This window comes from Mesoplodon mirus (genome assembly GCF_964341445.2).
Source record: "Mesoplodon mirus genome assembly, chromosome: 4".
NCBI classification, from domain to species: Eukaryota; Metazoa; Chordata; class Mammalia; order Artiodactyla; family Ziphiidae; genus Mesoplodon; species Mesoplodon mirus.
The window spans coordinates 70,054,499-70,076,770 of record NC_138979.1 but is presented as its reverse complement, the minus strand read 5'-3'; the positions used below and the strand labels follow the sequence as shown (position 1 = coordinate 70,076,770).

The 22,272-nt window shown below is 38.7% G+C and overlaps 2 protein-coding genes across 3 annotated transcripts; both read right to left on the bottom strand.

The window, feature by feature from the left end:
* Positions 1-1,019: 1,019 nt before the first annotated feature.
* On the bottom strand, positions 1,020-6,908 carry SNRPN (small nuclear ribonucleoprotein polypeptide N). Its single transcript, XM_082618096.1, has 7 exons — positions 6,778-6,908; positions 5,338-5,489; positions 2,954-3,065; positions 2,351-2,503; positions 1,765-1,903; positions 1,285-1,410; positions 1,020-1,181 (listed from the first exon to the last, which is right to left on the bottom strand). Exons 1-7 carry the CDS (start codon positions 6,778-6,780, stop codon positions 1,144-1,146), a joined length of 723 nt encoding a protein of 240 aa, XP_082474222.1. The 5' UTR covers positions 6,781-6,908; the 3' UTR covers positions 1,020-1,143.
* Positions 6,815-20,682, bottom strand: SNURF (SNRPN upstream open reading frame). 2 transcript variants are annotated; one of them, XM_082618098.1, is made up of 4 exons: positions 20,585-20,682; positions 15,917-16,012; positions 12,613-12,741; positions 6,815-6,923 (listed from the first exon to the last, which is right to left on the bottom strand). In XM_082618098.1, the coding sequence occupies exons 1-3, from the start codon at positions 20,596-20,598 to the stop codon at positions 12,633-12,635; spliced, it is 219 nt and encodes a 72-aa protein (XP_082474224.1). In that variant the 5' UTR covers positions 20,599-20,682; the 3' UTR covers positions 6,815-6,923; positions 12,613-12,632. The 2 variants fall into 2 exon arrangements, with proteins under 2 accessions (XP_082474224.1, XP_082474223.1); XM_082618097.1 differs by lacking the exon at positions 6,815-6,923 and having other exon boundaries at positions 6,930-12,741.
* Positions 20,683-22,272: the final 1,590 nt, after the last annotated feature.

Below are 22,272 nucleotides of genomic sequence, written 5' to 3'. Positions count from 1 at the left end.
ATCAATAAGGACTCCCTTATTGTCTAGTTGAAACCTTAGCCGTAAAGCTTAAAACCTCCTACCTCTTCCTTTTAAAAGTGATTTCATTGTTCCCTAACCAATTCTAACTAGATCTAGATATCTGGCCATTCTTTAACTATTTAACTGGAAGATAATGTTTACTTCTCTGAACACTTCCCATACATCACTAACTGATGCAGCTGGATATAATCATAATTTGTACTTAGGAGTGTCAACTGTCCCTGGCAGTCCAGTGGTTAAGACTCCATGCTTTCAATGCAGGGGGTGCTGGTTCAATCCCTGGTCAGGGAACTAAGATTCTACATGCTGTGTGGCACGGCCAAAAAGTAAAATTAAAAAGAAAAAAAGTGTCAACTGTATTTCAGAGTGTAAGTTATCTTTAAGTAACACAACTTGTCTCAAATATGAAGTCTCCCCAGCTTCCAAGACCCATGCTCTGCCATTCATTTAAAAATTTGTAAGTAAATACTCACTAGTAGGGAATGATGATTATTCCAGGAGAGTGTCATCTCTCTGACCGCACAGGCACAGGGCACTGTAAAAAGCTCATCAACGGAGGTAAACTTTCAAGCAAAAGGAGTACCCTCCTATTCCAAATGCTTTGATTGAATGAACAAAGTCTAATTCAACACCAGTTTCCTTCCACAGATGGCCTTACAAGGCCTTTCTTCACATCCCTACTTTCCTTCAAGTATGTATGGCATAGTAGAGAGGGCTATGTGTCAATCTTACATGAACCACTTAACCCCCTGGGTCAAGTTTCCTTACGTGTAAAGGTTATTACCTGACACCAGTCAGTACACAAAGTCAAAGTTATGAAGCTGAAAAAAGTATCATGACCATTTTATCATAAGAATTAAAGAGAAAATTATTTAAATGAGTTGGTTAACAGGATTTACCTAATCCAAAATAACTTCAAGACCAGAAAAATCCCAGTCTTCACCCTGACCTCAAAAATAAAAACAAAAGGCAAAAAAATGTACAACAGTACCTCACAGTTTAATTTATGCATTTATTAGCTAATATTAATGCAGCAGAGGAGACAAAAGCTCACAAACACTCCACACATTTCACAAGACACATTGCAGGAAAAAAAAGTGACTAAGAAGGATCAATAGTATCCTAGGGTCTTGGTGGACGCATTCCTGGGGGAGGTGGACCTTGAAAAGAAAAAGCAAAATTCCATGAGATCATAAAATAACAGAAAAACATAAATATTCAGGGGCCTGGATAGCACCACTGAGAATATGTATACCCACTAACCTCTTATTCCTGGTGGAGGGGGTCTCATTCCTGGAGGGGGCATGCCTATTGGCGTCCCTCGAGTAGGAGGAAGCCCAATTGGTGGGCCCATGGGTGGTCTCATACCAGGTGGAGGAGCCATAATTCCTAGAATGAAAAATGGCAGAAATAAAGGCCTCATAAATCAGCTAAGATGGGAGCATTAAACACAAGATAATATTTAAAGAAATAAGCCTGGTACTAAGTAGAGTTAAACAATTTCTCCTTGACCACTGCCATGCTGGCCATCCCAACTCAAAAGAGTCCATAGCCTTTCATTTAAAATCAGTGTCCAAAAGTGGAAAACATATTCCAACTTCCTAGTTAGGTAGTTAGGCTGGGCCTTAATTCAGTATCTTCTTATTTTTCATCATCACTCCTCAAGATGATACAATTTTTTCACAGATCCACACCTATATCTAAGAATCAAATTCTTTTAGTTCTTGTCCATCAATTCCTTACCTGGAGGTGGAGTTGCTCGACCAACAGGTGTAGGTGCAGTCCCACGCCCTGGTGGATACTGAGTTGGGGCTCCAGCAATGCTCGCAGTAGCAGCAACTGCAGCAGCTGCGACAGTGCCTCTTCCCTGTGGGGTCATTACCTGAGAAGGAATGGTTAGAAAGACAGTAAAGGTAAGGCACTTCCTTGCATCATTCAAATACAGAAAATAAGCAGTTGATCACGGACTATTAAACAAAAAATTAAGGCAATTCTGCACTTCTCCTGTTACTCTCATTTAAAAAAATCTTGGCACACTATCACATTCTCCTTTAAACTGAACATGCCCCCTTTTAACCTAATCAGCCCTTTTGCATTTTCTCAACTCCGGTTTATCCATCCATATTCCTCTTCACTCACCAACAGTGGTGAGTTACTGTTATCATGGTGGCTTTAATCTACTGTCTTCCTAATGTACATCTGTACCTCTCTTCCCTCTACAGCATACGCTGCTTACATAGTATAGTATGCACGCTCAGATTTTTCAATTTCCTCAGCCTCAGGTTCTAGGCACTTTCTCCCAATAATATAAAAACCTGTGGTTGCTCACCTGTTGGGATGGCCCCCCAACCCCTCGGACAGGGCCTGCTAATCCAGCAGGAGCCTGGGGAATTGGAACACCAGCTGGAACACCTCTGCCAGCTGCCCTACCAACCCCAGGGCCTCCTGCAGCTCCAGCAAGTGGTACCCGAGCAATGCCAGTCTGAAACAAAAAAATAATAGCTTGAAATCAAATGATTTATGAAAGTTATCAATAATCTTATTCCTAAAAAACTACCCCTTTCCCACCATTTTCCCATTATCACCTATCTCATTAGTTCTGTATTCAAAATAGCATCATGGAAGGCATCCTACAGATTAAATTGTACATTTGTCAAATTGTGAGTCCATATATTTTCATGACCCTTCCAAGAGGAAATAAATCACCAACTCCTACCCTTATCTAGGTTGCAGCCAGCAGGTAGACTAACCCATCAGAAAACCCTTAATCTCCCAGTATAGACAAGCAAGAACTTACATCAAGTGCCAGGCACGTTTTACTTGACAAAGGCACACTATACTGTGCCTCTGCTGTACCCTGATTTAGCAAATATTTCAAATAATGTGATGTGCTTCCACATTAATGTTCTGTCCTGTCCTACATCTTCCTTACATCTTTGGGGGGTGGTCCCTCCACAGTCATGGAAACCAAGTTCTCCCCACGCAGCAACACCAGACCCAAAACCCGCTTTTCTTCACGCTCTGGCTGCTTAGCATTCTTTGGCCTGTAAATCAGAAGAAAATTTTAGTATGATAAGTTATGGGTCACTAACATTTTTATAGATAAGTATCAATGAAGACAATAATTAATGCTCAGATGCTCACGCTCAAACAGTTAATGAGTTACGACAAACAAAACTAGACTCAACTGATATATAAGGGTGAATGGCTCTTTTCCTTTTACACTTCAATCTTCCAGAATGTTCCCTCAATGTTATACTACAGCAAAACTAATTTCTTCTTTGTGAAACACAGATGCAAATAACGTAGCTAGGATTGTTTTTCTAATAGTACTGATTGCAAAACTTGGAATTTTACTTTTTTCTTTCAGTTTTACTGAGATATAATTGACATACAGCACTGTGTAAGTTTAAGGTGTACAGCATAATGACTTACATACTTCATGAAATGATTACCACAGTACGTTTAGTGGATATCTAACACGTCTTATAGATATAAAAGAAAAAAATGTTTTTCCTTGTGATGAAAATTCTTAGGATTTACTCTCATAACAACTTTCATATATAACATACAGCAGTGTTAATCATATTCATCATGTTGTACATTAATTACATTCCTTGTACCTAATTATCTTAAAACTGGAAGTTTGTACCTTTTGACCACTTTCATCCAACTCACCCTCCCCCATCCCCTGCCTCTGGTAGCCACAAATCTGATCTCTTTTTCTATGAGTTTGTTCTTGAAGTATAATTGACCTACAACACTATGTTAGTTTCTGATGCACAACACAGTAATTCAATATTTCTACACATTATAAAATGATCGCCACTGGCTAAGACTTTAAAGACAGGCAAAACTGAAACCTCAAGTTTTCACGTTAAGATGGGATTTCAATCATTTTTTAACTAAATAAGTAAATACTGACGACAGACAACTGAAATAAGGGATGGGAACAGCAAGAGGCGATGACGGCATACCAAAAAGTTTTTAATAACAGACTCCTGTTTATTCCTGGACTTACCACATACTATATAACCATGGGAAATTTTTTTGAAAACTTTTTTCTAACCTCTGTGATTCTAATTTCTTCATCTGTCACCAGCAAAAATCATACATGCATGAGGCTTATATCACATACTATATAGGTAATGCATTATTTAGGTGAGATTATCCCTGTAACTTACTGAAGAGTGAAACAAATTAAGAATATACCTCAAGCATTCATCAAATGTCTTTAGTATTCATCAACATTGTAAGTATTTTTAAAAATTCTTTTCAGTAAAAAGGCAAATTATTTAAACAAAAAAGTAACATTGAAGCATTCACCATCCTAGAATTTCTGAAATGATCCAACTTTGTATGCAGGAAGACGAGTAAGAATGAATAAAAAGGGAAGGACAGGAATATGTTACTAATTCTATTCAGATTTGAGAAGAACAGACTTATAGCAGGCAGGCAAAGGTCATCATCACCTTTCTCTTCATATCTGAAATCCCTAAATGAAGTGGTCAAAATAAATTTTTGGACAGTATATCATTAACTGTGGAAACAGAAGAAATAAAGCCAATGGTCAAGGGTGATGCCTTGTAAATTATGCCAGGAGCCTGAAACAAAGCCATCTTGAACATCTGAAGATATTACAAGCACTGACCCAAATACTCTGAATGAAAAGTCAACTGAATGGAAGTAGAATGTCCCTGCGATCTAGCAAGTGGCATGCTCTTATCGTTAAAGGAAGCTCCCCAATCACAGGTGCAAAGAGGGTGACCTCCTATGGTAAGGCACAAACACACAGAGGTTATTTCTGAAGAAACAGCATGGGCAAATCACAAAGATAAATAAGCAAGATTAGGGATTGAGACCAAACCAACACTGACCATGAGGATTCAGACAAAACAAGGGGCATGCAAAGAGGCTGGCCGAACAATTGCTAGACACAGCCTGCATTATTCTATTCACATCTCAACTCCTCAACCATGAAGAGTAATTGTTATTCTTAAGATTCCCTCAATCTGAAGGAATGTTGCAGATTAATGTTACTGATCATTTCTCAATTTTCTAAATAAAATATAACTTGTTATTTTGATTATAACATACAGTCTTATTCCCAGTTTAGTTCATAATTGTATTTCCAAAATTAAAACAGTAGTGTGGATACAGCTGACTCTTAATACTAGGAGATTCATCCAATTCAGAGATGAGGCCAGGACATTAGACAAGAGACCAGTCCTGCCTTTTCCCTACCTCCTTCAGTTACCCTCACTACTGTTCAGACTCTCCCTCAGTATCCCACTGCCCAAACCCAAATGGCCTTACTTGATCTTCCTGAACTCATCACAATCACAGAGGATCAAGTTCATATGCTTGTCAAAGGCCTTAAAGGTGCCAATGAAGATCCGGCCATCTTGCAAGATACATCTCATCCTATAGTCAATGTGCTGCAGCATCTTGCTGCTCTTTCCCACAGTCTGGAAGGAGTAAGAGAAGAGTTAGTCATCAGCTTGTCTGCAGCTACTTTCTAACCCTTTCCTGTTTCTTCCCCACTCCCATACCAATCCAAACCTGGCTTCCTTAACAAAAATATCATGCTTCCATTTCTTTTCTCCATACCTTTAAGATACTAGACCAAATTTGGACCCAGGGCCATTTATACTCCCCTATGGAACCCTCTGCTTCTCAGAATCCCTCCCTATGCAGTTTTCCAGTACCCTAAATATATTTCCTCCCCAATAGAGACTCCCAAACCCAGTTCTCCCTTCTAGTATTCCATCGTTTTAATCCCTGTCCTTTCCCCAATTCTAATCCCAAGCTCCACCCTCATACGGAATACTTTACGCTGTTGGCTATTTGTTTTCCTCTAGACACCTAGCCAAATGGTGGGAAACTCCTATCTCCATCAAAGAGTTTGCAACTCCCATCGACCCAATGCAAATATGATGTATCATTTTTCAGTTCCCTTTTAAAGGTCTCTGTCCTAGTTCCACCACACCCCACAACCCATATCATTCAGAACTTTGATCAGTGTTCCTCAAACTTTTTCTTTCATTTTTTGTCCCGCTAAGGCACCTTTTTAAAAGATTTTCATCCTAATTGCCCACTCCAATGAAACTTTAATATGCAGAAATACTGTATCTATTTACATACTGTGGCCCTTTGGAAGACTACAAACCACTGTCAAATCTAACATTCTTCCCATTCCTCAAAAACTAATTTTCAGTCCCTTTGGATATCTTTCCAGTTAAGAATACATGTTCTTGATTAGCTAAACTTAAACAGAAACACAAAATGGGTTAGGATGCTGTATTTCTCTCTACAGACAGCCTTCCTTTGTACCAATCAAGCCTCAAAGCCCCAAACCCCTCTATTTTTCTTTCCCTGCTGATTCCGCCAAGGCCTTTCCCTTGGCTGTGGTTTTGCTGGACCCTCCATTTATAAATTAGTCTTTTTATCTATTGAAATCTGACCTCAGAGTCCCTCATCTGCAGGACGGTCCCTTACCACTGTAATTATGACCAAAAACTCTCTTCTGTATTTCCTCACAATGCAAGATTCCTCTTAAGATGTTTCCCAAACCATTATACCACTGTGACAGGACAACAGACATAGGTCTTCACCAGCTGTTATTCCATGAAATGAAGTGTTATCTCTATAGATTAATTCCATATTAAGAACCCCCAAACACCTCACACTCTGGAAATCTATTATATTGGGCATTTACATTAGCTTCTCACCCCTCTGCCCTAATATACATCTTACCATGATTGCTGTTCCACCAAATCCAATGTCCACAGGAAAGTTTCAGGATCCTTAAGACCTAAGGGAAGGCTACAGATAAAGGTATGACGCACGTTCTCCTACAAACAATGCAAGCTGGGGCGGAAGCTTCGAATAGTAGATGGAGCCTGCAGAGGAAAGCATGATCTAGCTGCACTGCAATCTACCATGTTTTAAAACAGGTAGACAATTTTGCATGAAAAGCACTATAAGAGACATTCAAAAATATCCCCTCATGCTCTCATACCCACCAAGTAAACACCAAATATCACTATTCCATCATCTTAACTCCCACATTGTACACACCCAGAGTTAACAGGTGGTTAAATTTAATTTTACACAGAAATTCTTAAATGTTTCAAAAATTAGTTTCATTTTCCATTCCCAAAATGTATTATTTTCTCTTTCCATCCTTATTTAAGGTAGTGTTTCATTCTCTGGTCACAAATTAACACCAAGTCATCTCAACTTCAACATTTTGGTATCCTTAAGTTTCTCCATCTGAGTTAGTCTAAACTTTTGCTCCTTGGCTGAAACACCTAAATGTTTTCTACCTCAGTGTTCCCTTTCCCCAAGCCAAAGTCCCTTCAAAATAAGCTAGGAAATCTCCCTTCACCAAGAACCTAATATATTATCATACACCTGCCTAAGATGTCCTTTGTTAAAAGGGGACATACAACTACTAAATGTTTACACGGATATTCGGTCAACTTTCTTAGTAATCAAAGAAACAAGCATTAGAACAATACTCTCATTTCCCCCAATATACTTAAGAAAATGCTTTGAATAAGTATGAGAACCAAACCTAGCCAAAACTGGTAAAGGATCTCAAACTGCTAATTATACTCATTTAAAAGGAAACACACAAATTATGTTCCTTTTGAATAGGAATTTGGATTTATGCATAAAAGTAACTCAGTATCATGAACAGAATCTGGTATAATTGTACTTTTAACAATGCAAACATTTCCAGTAAGCTTGTTGTCTCCACTGTTTTTTCAATAGAGAAAATTTGCAAACAGTAAACTGCTTAAGTACATTTAAAATCATCTATTTTAGGATGTGAAAATGAAATCATTTAAATAGTGGTTATGAACTATGGCAACATCAAAACAATAAAGTAAAAGAATGGTGAGGATACCATTATACATTTGGAATTATAACACTAGATTAGAAGAGATCATGATATAAAATAAATAATTCAGTAAGGATGGTAAAATGCAGAGGGGATGTTTCTCTATAATTAACAAAATTTGATGGCAGTTCAATACATTTTTATGAGAACTTGGAGGGTATCAGGTTTTCTAATAGAATAAACTGATCATTACTCAGAATATCTGCCAAGCTTTGTTCTCCACATGCAAACTGCCATGCATCCTTTGTGCAGCTTTTCCTGAAAGTCAATCCTCCCCCCCAATAAATGTAGTTTCTAATCCAAATTCACATGAGAAGATTAACGCCTATAATTCAGATGTTCTGATTCTGACAGGATTCTCTATAAAGCAGACTATAAATTCAGGAATACTTGGTGTATGTTTGAATCAGTAGCAATTTCCATTTTTATGATAACATACCTAAGATTTAAGGTCTTCATCAACCCATGGAGACAGTAAGTAAATTAAGTGGTTGTCTGAACTAGGGGTGGAAATGGGGAATGAATTAAATGGGCACAAAGGGATCTTACTTGGGTAATGGAAAATACTAAGAGTATGTGTGGCAGTGACTGCAAAATTGTGTAAATTTACTAAAAAGCACTTGTTTATAACTGGATAAATTCTATGGTATAGGAACTATACACCAAGAAAGCTGTTTTTAAAAAGTAAACTGTCTTGGACTTTCAAATAATGGTCAAAGTTCATAGTAAGATTACTTTTTACACTGCCATTGGTGCCCTCAAAGAATAAAAACAGCTAAACGTTCAACAGGACACTACTACTGCAGCTCACTCCCTTACCAACAATGGAGACATGCTACCGGACAATGAGCCACAACACAGTGATTATTGGGGAAAAAAAAAGATGTAGCTGGATGTAGCTTTTCAAAACTTCATTTAAAGGAAAGAAATGTAATCACAAAAGATTTCAGATGTAAAGATTAATATAATGGAAACCACTATCAAATGTGCATTTAAGGTGGGAATTTGTAGTCACCTCTCCAGTAAAAGTTTAAAATTCAGAGACAGGGCTTTTACCTTCAAGTGCCAAACAGATTTTAGAGTTGAGATTTCCCAATCCGACCCGTTTCAAATGTTTTATCCCGCTTGGCCTTTCAGTGAACACATACCTCATCAGCCCTAGTTCATAGAGTTTAGCTATTAAGAGATCAACAAATGCAAACAAGATTTCCTGGTATAGTGGATAAGAACAAAAAAGGAAGGCCAGTCAGGCATGTGTCTGTCCATCTAACCTGTTTGAGGTTCCAAACCCCTCCCATACCCACTATCTTGTTACCCAGTTATCGAGTATAAAAATGCATCTGGTGATTTGAGTCATGGACTAAAGAACTGGAGACCTCAGAACTGGGGATGTAAATGTATAAAATAATTTGCATAATAGGATATACATTTCACTCAGAATAGGGGTTGACTGACTGGGGAGGTTAAGAAAGGCTTCCCTTAATGAGAGGGACTTGATATTTAGGAACAATTATCTCTCGTCCCTAAATTTAGCACACCATAATCATGAACCCTTGTAAGGGAAAGGAGATATTATCACTTTGTAGAAGGATCAAATGTATCTCTACAGTAAAGGAGAACAAAATGCTTTATGAGGAAGAAGACAAGAGCAGCAATATCACACTGCATTAAGGAATTAGCAGTTACGGCAAATATCCTGAAGAAAGTGCACATAAGCAAATAAATGGCCCAGAGTCCCTGACCAAAAACATCCTGGGATTCCTCAGAGGAGGAAGTTATCAAACTTTTGAAAAGTGTGGAGTTTGAAATGATTAAACTACATAAATATATAAAGCTTCCTTAAATCAAAGGATATGATGGTCAGACTTGGCCAAGCAACATGTAGGAAATGAGAAGTCACAGAATAATGGTAATAGTGTTCATTCTCCTGGTTAAATAACAGACCCTTCACAGAAAAAAAAAAAATGCAAAAAGTCTAACATGAGAAAACACAAATAAGTGGAAACTACTAATCCACAAAGCAATGCCATTTAAACCAGAGGAAAACAATGTTTCCCTTTTTGAAACTGTTTATTTATCAAAGGGGAAAAAAGACAACAAAGGTGGTACTAAGAAATTATCACTCTAGTAAGTATTCTTGATGGCAAATCAACACTGCTTATGATGCTGTTAGAAAGCAACATAACAAAACATTTAAGAATCATACTAGTATTTATACCCTAAGCCGAAAATTGGATCCTTACCGTAATAAATTAAAAATACCAAATATATCTTAAAAATATAGAACTAATATTCATAACAGCATAGCAAACTAGGGGAAAAAACACAAGTACAAAGGAAAAGTAAATCATGAACGGACCATCATTTATTCATTACAAATGATAATTGTGAGGACTATGTAATAAAATGAAGGAACATTAATGATATACATATAAGTGGAATAGTTTAAAAGCATGATTACAATTAACTACATTTTCAAAAGAAAAGCAAAAGGGCAAAATGAAAGAAAATTCAACCTCATGCTGCTGCGGTTGAAACATGGGTTTATAAAGTCTGTGGTTTTCTTTCCATTTTTCTTGGCTATCAGTCACATGATTTAGATTTTTATAATGAAAAAGAAAACATATCAATTGTTAAAACACCTTTACCCATTTACATGTATAGCAGAATTTAGCACTAGTCTTAGACCTGACCCTTATCCCAGAAATTCATCTGGTTCTCTACCCTGGAATATTTACTTCATATACTCTCCTTCTACAACCCCTTTCCCTTCACCACACTGTATATTATCACCACTCCCCTACTGGCTCCACCTTAGTGTTTTCATCTTTGAAAGTGGTTCTCTAAGAGAGAGATTAGCCAACTTTTTCTTTTAAAGGGAAAGATAATAAATATTGTAGGCTTTGCCTGCCATTCAATCTGTCACAAATACTCCCACATCTGCCACTGTACTGCCAATAACAGCCACAGGCCATACGTAAATAAACAGACATGGCTGTGTGCCAATAAATTTACAAAAACAGGCAATAAATGGGCCAGATACTTTACCAACTCCTGCTCTGTAACAATCCTAGTACCTAGTACTGTTTAGATGAAACGAGCACTTGAAACTCAGAAAATTGGATGGCCCTACTTACAGATCATAATTTATAGTTTAAATAATACTTTACTCAGGCACTTACAAGAGTATGTAAACTGCACTGAGGAGCCAAAAAATTCTTGGTTAAAAATAGTCAATTATGCACACTTACTCATTTAAAAATGCCCTTACTCTGGGGAACAGCTGAGGACAATGATCAGATTCTATCCCCTGGAATCAATTCCACTGTCTTGCAATCAAATCCAATCAATTACTGGAGAATGCTGGGTAAAGGATTCAGCTGGGGAGGGTTTTCCCTTTGCTTTAAAATTTGAAATGATGGCCATAAACAGGCCTAATTAATTTGAGTTGAGGGGTCATATTTCAAAATAGAAATAAAGAAAATCTAGAAGAAAACTCATCTATAAACCCCTTTCCTCTCATAGTTTCTAAAAGGTATATATTAAACCCTTTGGATTGAGATCTTAATTTTTAAAAAGCTGGAAAGGAAAAATAAAGTATTAAATCAAAATTAATAGTGTTTTCCTAAAAATCTAAGCAACGAACACAAGACACACTGTAAATACATCTACTTAACATTGAAAAATCATAGATTTATAGCTTTATTACACTGTCAGCTGATTCAAACACATTGGTAAAAAAAGGTAAGAAAAAGATAAAACAAAAAAATAATTAGTAAATAAGCATGGGAAATACTTAGCTTCTCATTTGCTAATGGATGTGATGTGTATTTATAATTCAATAGAAACAAATTATATACAATTAACATAAACAATGAAGATGAAACTGGCACTATATTTTTTCATTACAATAGACTAATATAATAATTCATAATACAATTCAGAAAATGTACCTTAATTTCAAATTCCTTGACTCAATTTATTTTTACATCTGCATATCCAAGGAAATGATCCTATCTAAAGTTTTATGCAAAGCAATTCACTGAAGCTTTATTTCAAACTACCAGCAGAAAAAATGAAGTCTCTCACAAAAAGAAATTATAAAACATATTAGCAGGATATTCAGCAGCTATTTATAATGAAATATTTTTCATGTTAAGGTGAAAATCAGTAAAAGTTAAATATGAATAAAACTACCTAGGGCTTCCCTGGTGGCACAGTGGTTGAGAGTCCACCTGCCGATGCAGGGGACACGGGTTCGTGCCCCAGTCTGGGAAGATTCCACATGCCGCAGAGTGGCTAGGCCCGTGAGCCATGGCCGCTGAGCCTGCGCGACCGGAGCCTTTGCTCCGCAATGGGAGAGGCCACAACAGTGAGAGGCCCGCGTACTGCAAAAAAAAAAAAAAAAAAAAAAACTACCTAAAAAAGCAAGGACTATACAATGTCTGAAAAGTAATACATGACAAGTATCAGGGTAAAAGCATTAAGATCCTGCTTTTACTTTTTTAAACTTTCTGCTATGTGTTTATTTGTATGAAGCCTTTAAGAAAAAAAAATTTCCTTGGACATACCCCAAATAATTAAATGACCTCCAAACACCCTACCCTTTAATTAGTTCTTTATTCTTGATCATGACTGCATCAGCTCTAACCTGTTTTGTTTGCTCTCTTGGAATCAGCTACCTGGGTGTTCCAATACTGCTTTAACCACCTCTTGGTGTCTCAGCTAAGAATGCCTGTCTCAGTTCCGCCTGGAAATCCACCACAGGTACTTGCTGCTGCTGCTGAGATCGCCTTGGATACAGGTGACACCTATGACAAGAGCACAATACACATAAATGAAAAGACATTTTCCTATATAGATAACAATGTGAAAGAAAACACAGAGACCCTTACATTTAAGGAGATCCTTCATTTAGGGTCAGAGCATGCCATTACCTTATGAAGAAAGTATAAAACAGGAGACTCCACACAGAGTTACTGGGACTGAGGGATACTTACCCTCTTGGGGGATACTAGCAAGGAACTTAAAAAAAAAAAAAAGAGCTCTTTTTGTTTAAAATGCCCTGTGAAAGTACCATCAGTATAATATCCATTACTTACTTTCCAATCTGGAAACAATTCTTTAACCCCCAAGGAGGGAGGTGGGCATTTGTTAAGGCATTTTCAGGGAGACATTAAGGCTGTCATTCATGCTGACAAGAAGTCACTACCTGAAACAAAGAACTTCCAGGGCCCAGGCTATTTAAGCTCTTAAACTATGTAAACAACCATCTATTAGTCATCAGAGAATTCTGGAAAAAAATGCTCAACATATTCCTACCTATCAGTCATCTGGCTGTGAATCTGATCCTGAGGATAAGAAATGCAGGAGGTTACACAGTTGCTGGCTAATAATACAAGCACGAAAAAAAAAAAAAAAATCACCAGCCAATTCTGCCCTTGTTGATAAGTATATATATATATGAAAATATTCAACAGCAGCTGGATTTGAAAATGGGACTGTGATAAAAGGTTTTCCGCTATTTTCTGTAGTTTTTAAGTAACATTTTTAACATTCTGTTATATAATAAATAATTAGGCTGAACTTTGTCCATGGTTGCTAGGAGGTAACCTCTAATCCTGTGAGTTTAACAAGTGATAGCAGTATCTTTGTTATTCATGGTGGGCCTCTGGGATCACACCAAAGTTAATGCTAACTAGATGACTCAGGATTAAAGCTGGGCTTAGAGAATATCAATACTGCTTACCTGTTCCTATAATCCACTCACAAAGTGGATAAAGGTGGCTGGGGAAATTATACTATTTTCCTAACTCAAAACTCCCCTCAGATTCTTCCCCTAGTGCAGCACCCTCTAGTATTTTTACATAATATACATAACAGACATCAGGAAAATGAAGTTATTTCTTCTTCAAAAGCAACAAAATATTTCCATAGATACTGACAAACTAATGACACCTAAAGCAGTATTTTACAAGATTAGGATATGATAATCTGTTATACTGGTCCACATTGATGCTGCACTGGATAAAGTCTCTAATAAAATATAACAAATATGATAGAACCTTCACCCACTAACAAATATCTTCCCCCAAGAAATCCCCTCCACCCATACCTCCACCAATCTCTAAACTACCTCAAGATATTTCTAGAGACTCTGGGAAGGAAAAAACGGCACTTTTAAAAACTGAAGTTACAAGAGACTGAAGGGGAAAAATGACATTACCATATAAAAGAAAATAGGCAAATGCCTATTATAAAGGACAAACTATATAAAATATTCATTCTTAAATATTCTTTTTCAAAGTAATTTCCAAAACGAAAATGTAACAAAGGAAAGAATAATGAACTATGAAGAATAAGTAAAATAAACATGGGAAAATGGAGAAATCTTTCGCCTCACCAATAATTTTAAACGTGCAAATATACTGAAATTTTTCCACATATAAAATGAACAAATAACAAAAATAAGACGCAAAACGTTATCCACTTTTTACAATAATTTCTGTAAAAAGCTTTATATTTGAAGAAGTGAAATAAAATACAAATAAATATTAATAACTACAGCTGACCCTTGAACATGGGTTTGAATTGCGTGGGTCTACTTATATGTTGAGTTTTTTTCCAATAAATATATTGGAAAAGTTTTTGGAGATTTGTGACAATTTGAAAAAACTTGCGGACAAACCACAGAGGATAGAAATATCAAAAAAGGAAAAAGTTAGGTATGTCATGAATGCATAAAATATATGTAGATATACATTTAACATAAAAATATGTGTTAATCAACTGTTTATGTTATCAGTAAGGCTTCTGGTCAACAGCAGGCTATTAGCAGTTAAATTCGGGAGAACTCAAAAGATATACGGGGATTTTTGCCTATGTGAGGGGTTGCACCCCAACTCCCTTGTTATTCAAGGGACAACTGCAATACTAATTTTCAGACTGACTGCTCTTACCTTCATTGTAATAACTAAGAAAAGCAAACAACCTAAATATCCAACAGTAAGCTAATGATAAATGTAACTGTTATTACAACACCCATATTCTGCAATTTGTAAAATAAGGTATTTTTATATGTACCGACATGGAAAGATCGCCAAGGCACATTGTTACAGAATAAATCTCATGTATGTAAACAAACAAATCACAAAGATGCCTCCCCTCACCCCATGTGTGTACGCATGAATGCACAGGAAAAGGTTTGAAACAATAGAGATCAAAGTACCTGAGGATTATATCTGGAGAGAGAAGGGGAATGGACTAGTGGTATACTGAAGTAGGCACTCACTTTTTATCTCAAAATTATGTGTTTTAAGAAGAGATTATATTCATATATTACTAATACTTATAATTTTGAAAAATAACAGCTTTAGGAAAGAAAAATGATGTTACCCACAGATACTGTCAAGATTTGTGGTAATGACAAAATGCACATTAACTGTAGACTCAATTATATACCATGTCATTAGAAATGTTAATATATTTTTAATTGAAATGTCCCTTCTAGAAACACATATGCATATCCTAAATAAATGAAGGGAAAAAATGTATACAAGTTTTTAACTGGATAAATGTACTAAAAATAAAATTCTAAATATTGCAGAGCAAGCATGAATACATAAATTAACAACTCTTCAAAGCACAGAACATTTTTCAAGCACAGAAAAAGTGACTCAGTAACAATATAAATACAGCAGAAATAATTTTAATATAAATATGTTGAAAGATGTAGAATTTTATGAAGATATCACTCACCCACACATATATGGAAAAAAGGGAAATACGTATTACTAAAATTTTAACAAAAGTTGAGTTAAGTTAGGATGGCATGGTTAAGGATAATTTAACTGCTTTTTTGTTATATCAATATAACATGCACAAGCTTCCTTCATTAATTAAATTCATTTCAAGCCCCTGATCACAGGATACTTTGTTCCAATTTGAAAATGCCCTAAATTGGTTCTCAACGCTGACTGTACTCACTCCTGGTTGCTCAGTGAGGCTGTTCTTCTCCGTTTGACTTGGACTTCTACCTCTGGTACGTGCTGTTCTGTGGTCCGTCTCAGATGTAAACGGTCCCTGAAGCAGAAAGAGGATTTGTTTCATACATTTCATCAATTTTTGAAATAACCATTTCTTTAAAGATTATAGGGACTTCCCTGGTGGTCCAGTGGTTAAGAATTTGCCTTCCAATGAAGGGAACGCGGGTTCAATCCCTGGTCAGGGAACTAAGATCCCACATGCCACAGGGCAACTAAGCCCGTTCACCACAACTACTGAGCCCACGCCACAACTAGAGAGCCTGAACGCTGTGATGAAAGATGCCGCATGCCGCAATGAAGATCCCATGTGCTGCAACTAAGACCCAAGGCAACCAAATAAATAAGTAAATAAAGATTATATTTAGAACTCTATTTAGTATGATGGAGTTTTTAAACTCCTCTAATTAACCTAATTAAATCTAATTAAAACATGGTAGAGTGATGTATGTCACTTATATCTCAATAAAACTGAAAAGAAAAAAAAGTAAAATTGAAATCTTAGAATATCTTTATCCACCAATAGCCAAAATCTATCGTAAAACCACTTTCTCCCTTTAGCATCCCTGACGTCAGAAAACTTGGGAGAAAAACTATCAAAAAATTAAGCAAAATTGTGTATTCCTACATATATTCACACATACAGATATAAAACTATACACTTACAGAGATACATTTATATACAGGCATACTACCCATACCTACATATCCCTGAAAAAATAACAACGTTGGTTCTAAAAATGGTTTGAAAAATATTTTACTATGATAGATCATTTTGTATAGTGGAATAAAGAATAAAATTTAAATTTCAAAATGTCTAAGCAAACTCTTGTGCAAATGCTTCTTAGGATTTGCAAAATAAGAAATTTTAAAACTGTTTTAAAAAAAAGAAACATAGCCACTGACATTATAATCTTCAGAACAGCGCACGAAATGTCTGCTCAAGGGATCTGAACATGAAATCTACTTGGGTCATCCAGATTAGAAACTACAGGAACCACTCATGAAATTGAAATTTTAAAATGTCAAATCAGAAAGGAGAGAAAGGCATTTTACACAAGTCATGCAATGTAGTATTTCAAAGGCAGAATTCAAAGGACACATCCCAAAAGATAATTCCCTGAACCTGTGCTTTTAGAATTCATGTTTAAGATTATGCAAAGTAACCAAAACAAAATAGCTTACCAATAACCCCAAATTGTTTTCTTGCTTCAAAAACTTCAATGTTCTAATCAGGCATTAGAAAAGACCATTTTTTTAAAAAAATCACATATCAGATTTTTAAATGGTAAAAGTACTGAATATACTTTGCTAATCTCCTTGGCCTTTGATTAGGCAATGTGACAACACCTAAAGTACCTAATGAGAAAGAAATCCATAAATAGGATTTCATCAAAAGTGAACATTTCAGGAAATTAGCATTTAAGGAAATAAAATGTTGTTATATGTACATAATGTTAATTTTTTGCTCCAAAATCACTTTCATTAAAAAAAAATACTAATCTGGAAATGCACTGAAAAGAAAATGTGTGAGATCACACTATTTTTCCTAACGGCCTAATATTCTATCAAATATTTAGGATACCTTACACCTCTCCCCAAAAAAACCTCAGTTATAAACTCAATGACTAGGACCTCAAGAATGAGAAATAAAAACCACTAAGATAATGTGAGGTAATCCCAGTCTGTGATCTTCCAACAAACATAAGACGATCAGTGCCTCCAAAAAAAAACGCTATAGAATCATCAAGAATTCTGAGCCACCCAGCATTCAGGAACCAGAAAATAAACTTCTCTGCCAAACCTTTATTAGTGAAGGATGCGGCCTTTACCATCAACAACTCTTGCTCAACGTACCTTGCTTTAGAAAACAACACACAGTCCTTCGACTAAGTGTCCTTGCTCTAAACTTCAGAAAGCGTTCACACTCCCTCCCCATTCTCAAAAAGCCGTGGTACTATACCAAATATTCACAAGGCAGGAGAGAGACCTTCAAACTTCAGCTCTTTCCACAGGGTCCGCCATATTGAGGTCCTGAGCCCGAGGGCAAGACTACAAAATGGCGGACCAGGAATGATGCACACTCATCTTGCAAAGGGCCAAATGATCAGAAGTTCATATTTGAAGCACTATCTTCCTACAAGCAGAAAAAAAAATAGGTGCAAATCATAAGTATCGCAAAATACCAGACTCCTGCTATTTTTCAAACTACTCGAAAATAATTCCAGAACAAAGCTTCCCAGGCTTCTGAATTTACATTTTCCTTAATTACATTCTAACTTAGCACACAACCAGGCGTACTGTTTATGATGCACGAGAAAAAAAAAAAAAAAGGCAAGCACATCAAAATCCTGCAAAGAAAGTCCTTAAAAATAACCCCTCAAAAGTCAAAGTAGTGGAATACGTAATACAGGAATAGTTACTTTGTTAATTATCCTTTTTCAGCAAATATTCACAGCAGCTCCAACTTCAAAAATGATGGAACGAAACCATTAATTTAAAAATCCGATTAAGGGCAAGAATTCACTAATCCCACATACACCCATTCTACCTTCTCTCTCCAGTTCTCCTTGAGCAAGCACAACTCGGCCCTCAGTTCCTAGGAGCCCTGGAGGAGCTGCGACCCCCTGATTTAAGGAAAGTATCTATAAAGATGACATCACCAATGGAATATCCATTGATTAAGAAATACGACAGACACTTAAAAGAGATGCAGTTGTGGAATTATATAACCTGGAAAGTTGAAATCAGAGGTTATAGGAACGGGAGTTGTCTAAAGGGATACTGAAGCCACCTGAATGTGGCGAACAACTAAGACTGTTCACAATACAACCTAGGGAGAATCTACAAAAATGGAAAAGCTCCTGCACCGGTGATGGAGGCTGTCTTAAGTAGCACAGTAAATCCCGGAATGCCCTCACCTCTCTTGCCCTCCAGGCCCCTGCCTCTCCCTTAAGTGTAACAGAAAACCAGGGGCACAGTGCGGCTGCCCTGCCATTCCAGGCAGGCAAAGAATGTACAAACTGCCCCCTGTATAAATCTCTTGTATCCCCACCTTCCCCACTCCACTGCGGCACTTCAGGGAAATGGTGGAACGCCAGACAGAGGCTGAGCAAACCTGTCTCCTTCCTCCCCTCCCCCTCCCCCCACTGCAGCACAGTAGGGAAGAAAACTGGGATTGGGCACACAGGTGAAGGAGGTGGCTGGCCGCCCCACACAGCAAAGACTGCGCAAACCCCTTCCCCCGCAGCATGCCCCATTGCAGGGGGGAAGTGGTGTCGTCACTGCTGCGCCTGCGCACCCTGAACCCACACCTTCCCTACTGCGGCATTAGGACGCGGCAGCCACCCACCCAGGCCCGCCTCCTCTACCTAGAGCGTCGCTTTGCAGAGGGTGTGGCTGACACCCCTGCCAGGCAGAAGTGGCACAGCTGCCCCTCCCACACTGCGGCACTGGGGGGAGGGGCAGCACCCCCACCCCCACCCCTCGCGCCTGCGCAGACCCATACAGCTGCGGCAGCAGCCATCTTCGTGGAGCTGCACAATGGCAGTGACGCGACACCGGCCCCCGCGCACTCCCGGGCTGGCCTTCGAAATTCTCATTCCAAACGCAGGGAAAACCTATGCGAACGAGAAACACCCCTACACGTCACATCCCAGAACCTGGCAGGTCCCCCCGCAAGATGCACTAAACAGGCTGTGGACATCACATCCCTCATCTTACACCAAACCCACAAATGTGAGAAATATAAAGGACTTAAGTATATAAGGACCAGACATTTCTGCAGCCACCCCTTCAGTTGAGGCGCAGGGTAGGAGTTTCGCCACAGTATTCAAATTCTAAGAGCACCACTAGTCACAGAAAATTGAACGTTTTCTTTTCTTCAAATTAATGGCCGCCTCCAACTGCCCACCCCCACCCCTGCCCCTCCCCCTCAACCCCCTCTACCACTGCCCAGAGGGCCACTCCGCGAGACCCCCAGCCCTGTCACGGCCCCACCGCCACCCTGCGGCCCCCGTCATCGGTGTCACCCCGCCGTCCCCACACACCGTGGCAACACAGGCCACCCCTCCACACTTCCGCCGCCCCCTCCAATCACCCCCGCCACAGCTACCGCGGTCACCCCGCCGCCCCCTTCATATCAGTGCCACGGGAGCCACCCCAACCACCCCCTCCCACTACTGCCACACACCAGTGCCTCCGCGGACACAGCACCTGCTGCCCCCTGGCCAGTACTGCGGCCCCACTTACCCCACCCCTTGTACCCTCCCCCACCTCACACACCGCGGTGGCCACCGCGATGTACCCTCACCACCCGCGGTCACGGCCTTGGACCTCAAGGACAAAGGACCACCCTAGAGAGGGTCTGAGGGGACGCGAAAGGATGGTGCAGACGCACCAAGACCTGACAAGACGCGGACAGAATACCTCCGAGGAGGGTCAGCCCAGCCCCAAGCCTCCAGAAGGTGCCCTATCCGGCCTCCGGACAAAGAACTTGAGGGCCCAGATCCCCAATAAATACTGAAATACTTCTAGTTCTGGAAGCCTGGTATATCATGAAAACAAAAATGTTTCCCATGCTGCCTCTGAGGGAAGACACCACACAGCTGACCTGGCCCGCTCCATCGCGCCGCTGGCCGCTCCTCAGAACACACCGTTAGGCATCTCCGGCAGCAGCTCCACTCTACGCGGCCTTTGCCGGGGCGGCACCAAGAAATACGCCGGCTTTGTCTGCGCCTGCGCGGCAACCCCCTCAGCACCGGACCTTGGGCACGCATGCGCGTCTGTTTGCCGCAGTAGCGGTGCCGCAGCCCTGCAGGTGCACCGGCGCCCTACCTGACAGGAAAAACTGGGGGATGGTATCTTTCGGACCCCAGGTGATCAACGCACGGGGGCCTTAGGGGTGGCGGGACTCCAGGAGCCACCACCAGCCTTCAATTAATGGCTCTTAGAGTCGCACTAAATGTTACAGTGGTACTTCCACCCAGGGGAGTGGGAATTGCGTATTTATTTTTTGTGAACTTTATAAAGTCCGTACCTTTTTCAGACTTCCTTAGGTTTTTCCCCAGTATCCTTTTCCTGTTGAAAGGTAACACAAATATTATGTTCAGTAGTCATGTTTCTTTAAACTCCTCTTGGCTGTGGCAGTTTAGATTTTTTTGGTTTTGCTTTTTAACTTTTACCATGTTTATATTTTTACAGTGATCATTAATTACTTTCAGAATTAAAAATTATTATTAAGATAAAACAAAATTAAACTTCACTCTAAGCTCTAATGTACTTGACTGTCAGTTTCCGGACTCATCTCCACCCTTTTCTAGCCTGCTCTTTCTGACAAGTCTGACTACTCTCCTAATTTCTTGACTGCTCTATAGTATTCAGAAGCTGCCTTTGGATGCCGGGGAAGGCATGATAGGATCCCTGACCTTACAGACGATCTAGAGACAGCAGCCATTTTGGCTCACTCATTTATTGAAAGCGGATATTTTAAATCAGTTTACAGGCCTGGTGAGCATATCCTGCAGTTTGGTAGTGAATATACAGAAAAGGAGACTTCCCAGCAAGCTATGATATAAGGACTGTGCAGCTAGAACCTGACGTCTCCCAATCATTCCGTTTTGTAAAAAAAAAAAAAAAATCGAGACATCCCAGTTCAAACACTCAAAGATATGAGCTTAAAGAACATAAAATCTGTACTAAAACTATTCTGTATACAACTGAATCTGGCGTCTGCAAAAACCGATCTGAACTACATTACACCGTATACAAAAATTAACTCAAAATGGATCAAAGACTTAAATGTAAGAGTAAAATGTAAATCTCTTAGAGGAAACATAAATGTAAATTTGTGTGACCTCGACTTAAGCAATGCTTTCTTAGATATGACATCAAATGCACAAGCAACCACAAAAAAAAGATAAATTGGACTTCATCCCAAGTACATTAAAGTTTTTGCTTCAAAGATCACTATTAAGAAAATGAAAAGACAACCAGCATAATACTAAAAAAAAATTGCAAATCATATACTAGCTGATAAAAGAAGACTTACAATTCAACACTAAAAAGACAAAATAAAATTTTAATGGGCAAAGGATTTGAATTAGATAATTCACCAAAAACTGGCAAATAAATGGCCAATCAGCACATGAAAAGATGCTCAGCATCATCAGTCTTTAGGGAAATGCAAATGAATAGCTCGTTGAGATGCCACTTCACACTCACTAGGAGGGCTATAATCAAAAAGACAATAACACATGTTAAGGAGGATGTGGAGAAACTGGAACCTTCTAACACGGCTCA

Bases quoted from the DNA above. Each gene is read 5' to 3' on its own strand.
- SNRPN (XM_082618096.1), bottom strand. The intron at 2,504-2,953 runs GTAAGGAAGATG...TTTTTGTTTCAG, and splicing joins AGGGACCACCCCCCAAAGAT to ACTGGCATTGCTCGGGTACC. The intron at 1,411-1,764 runs GTAAGGAATTGA...TTTTCATTCTAG, and splicing joins TCGAGCAACTCCACCTCCAG to GAATTATGGCTCCTCCACCT.
- SNURF (XM_082618098.1), bottom strand. The intron at 12,742-15,916 runs GTGAGTACAGTC...CTCTTGTCATAG, and splicing joins GCCTCACTGAGCAACCAGGA to GTGTCACCTGTATCCAAGGC.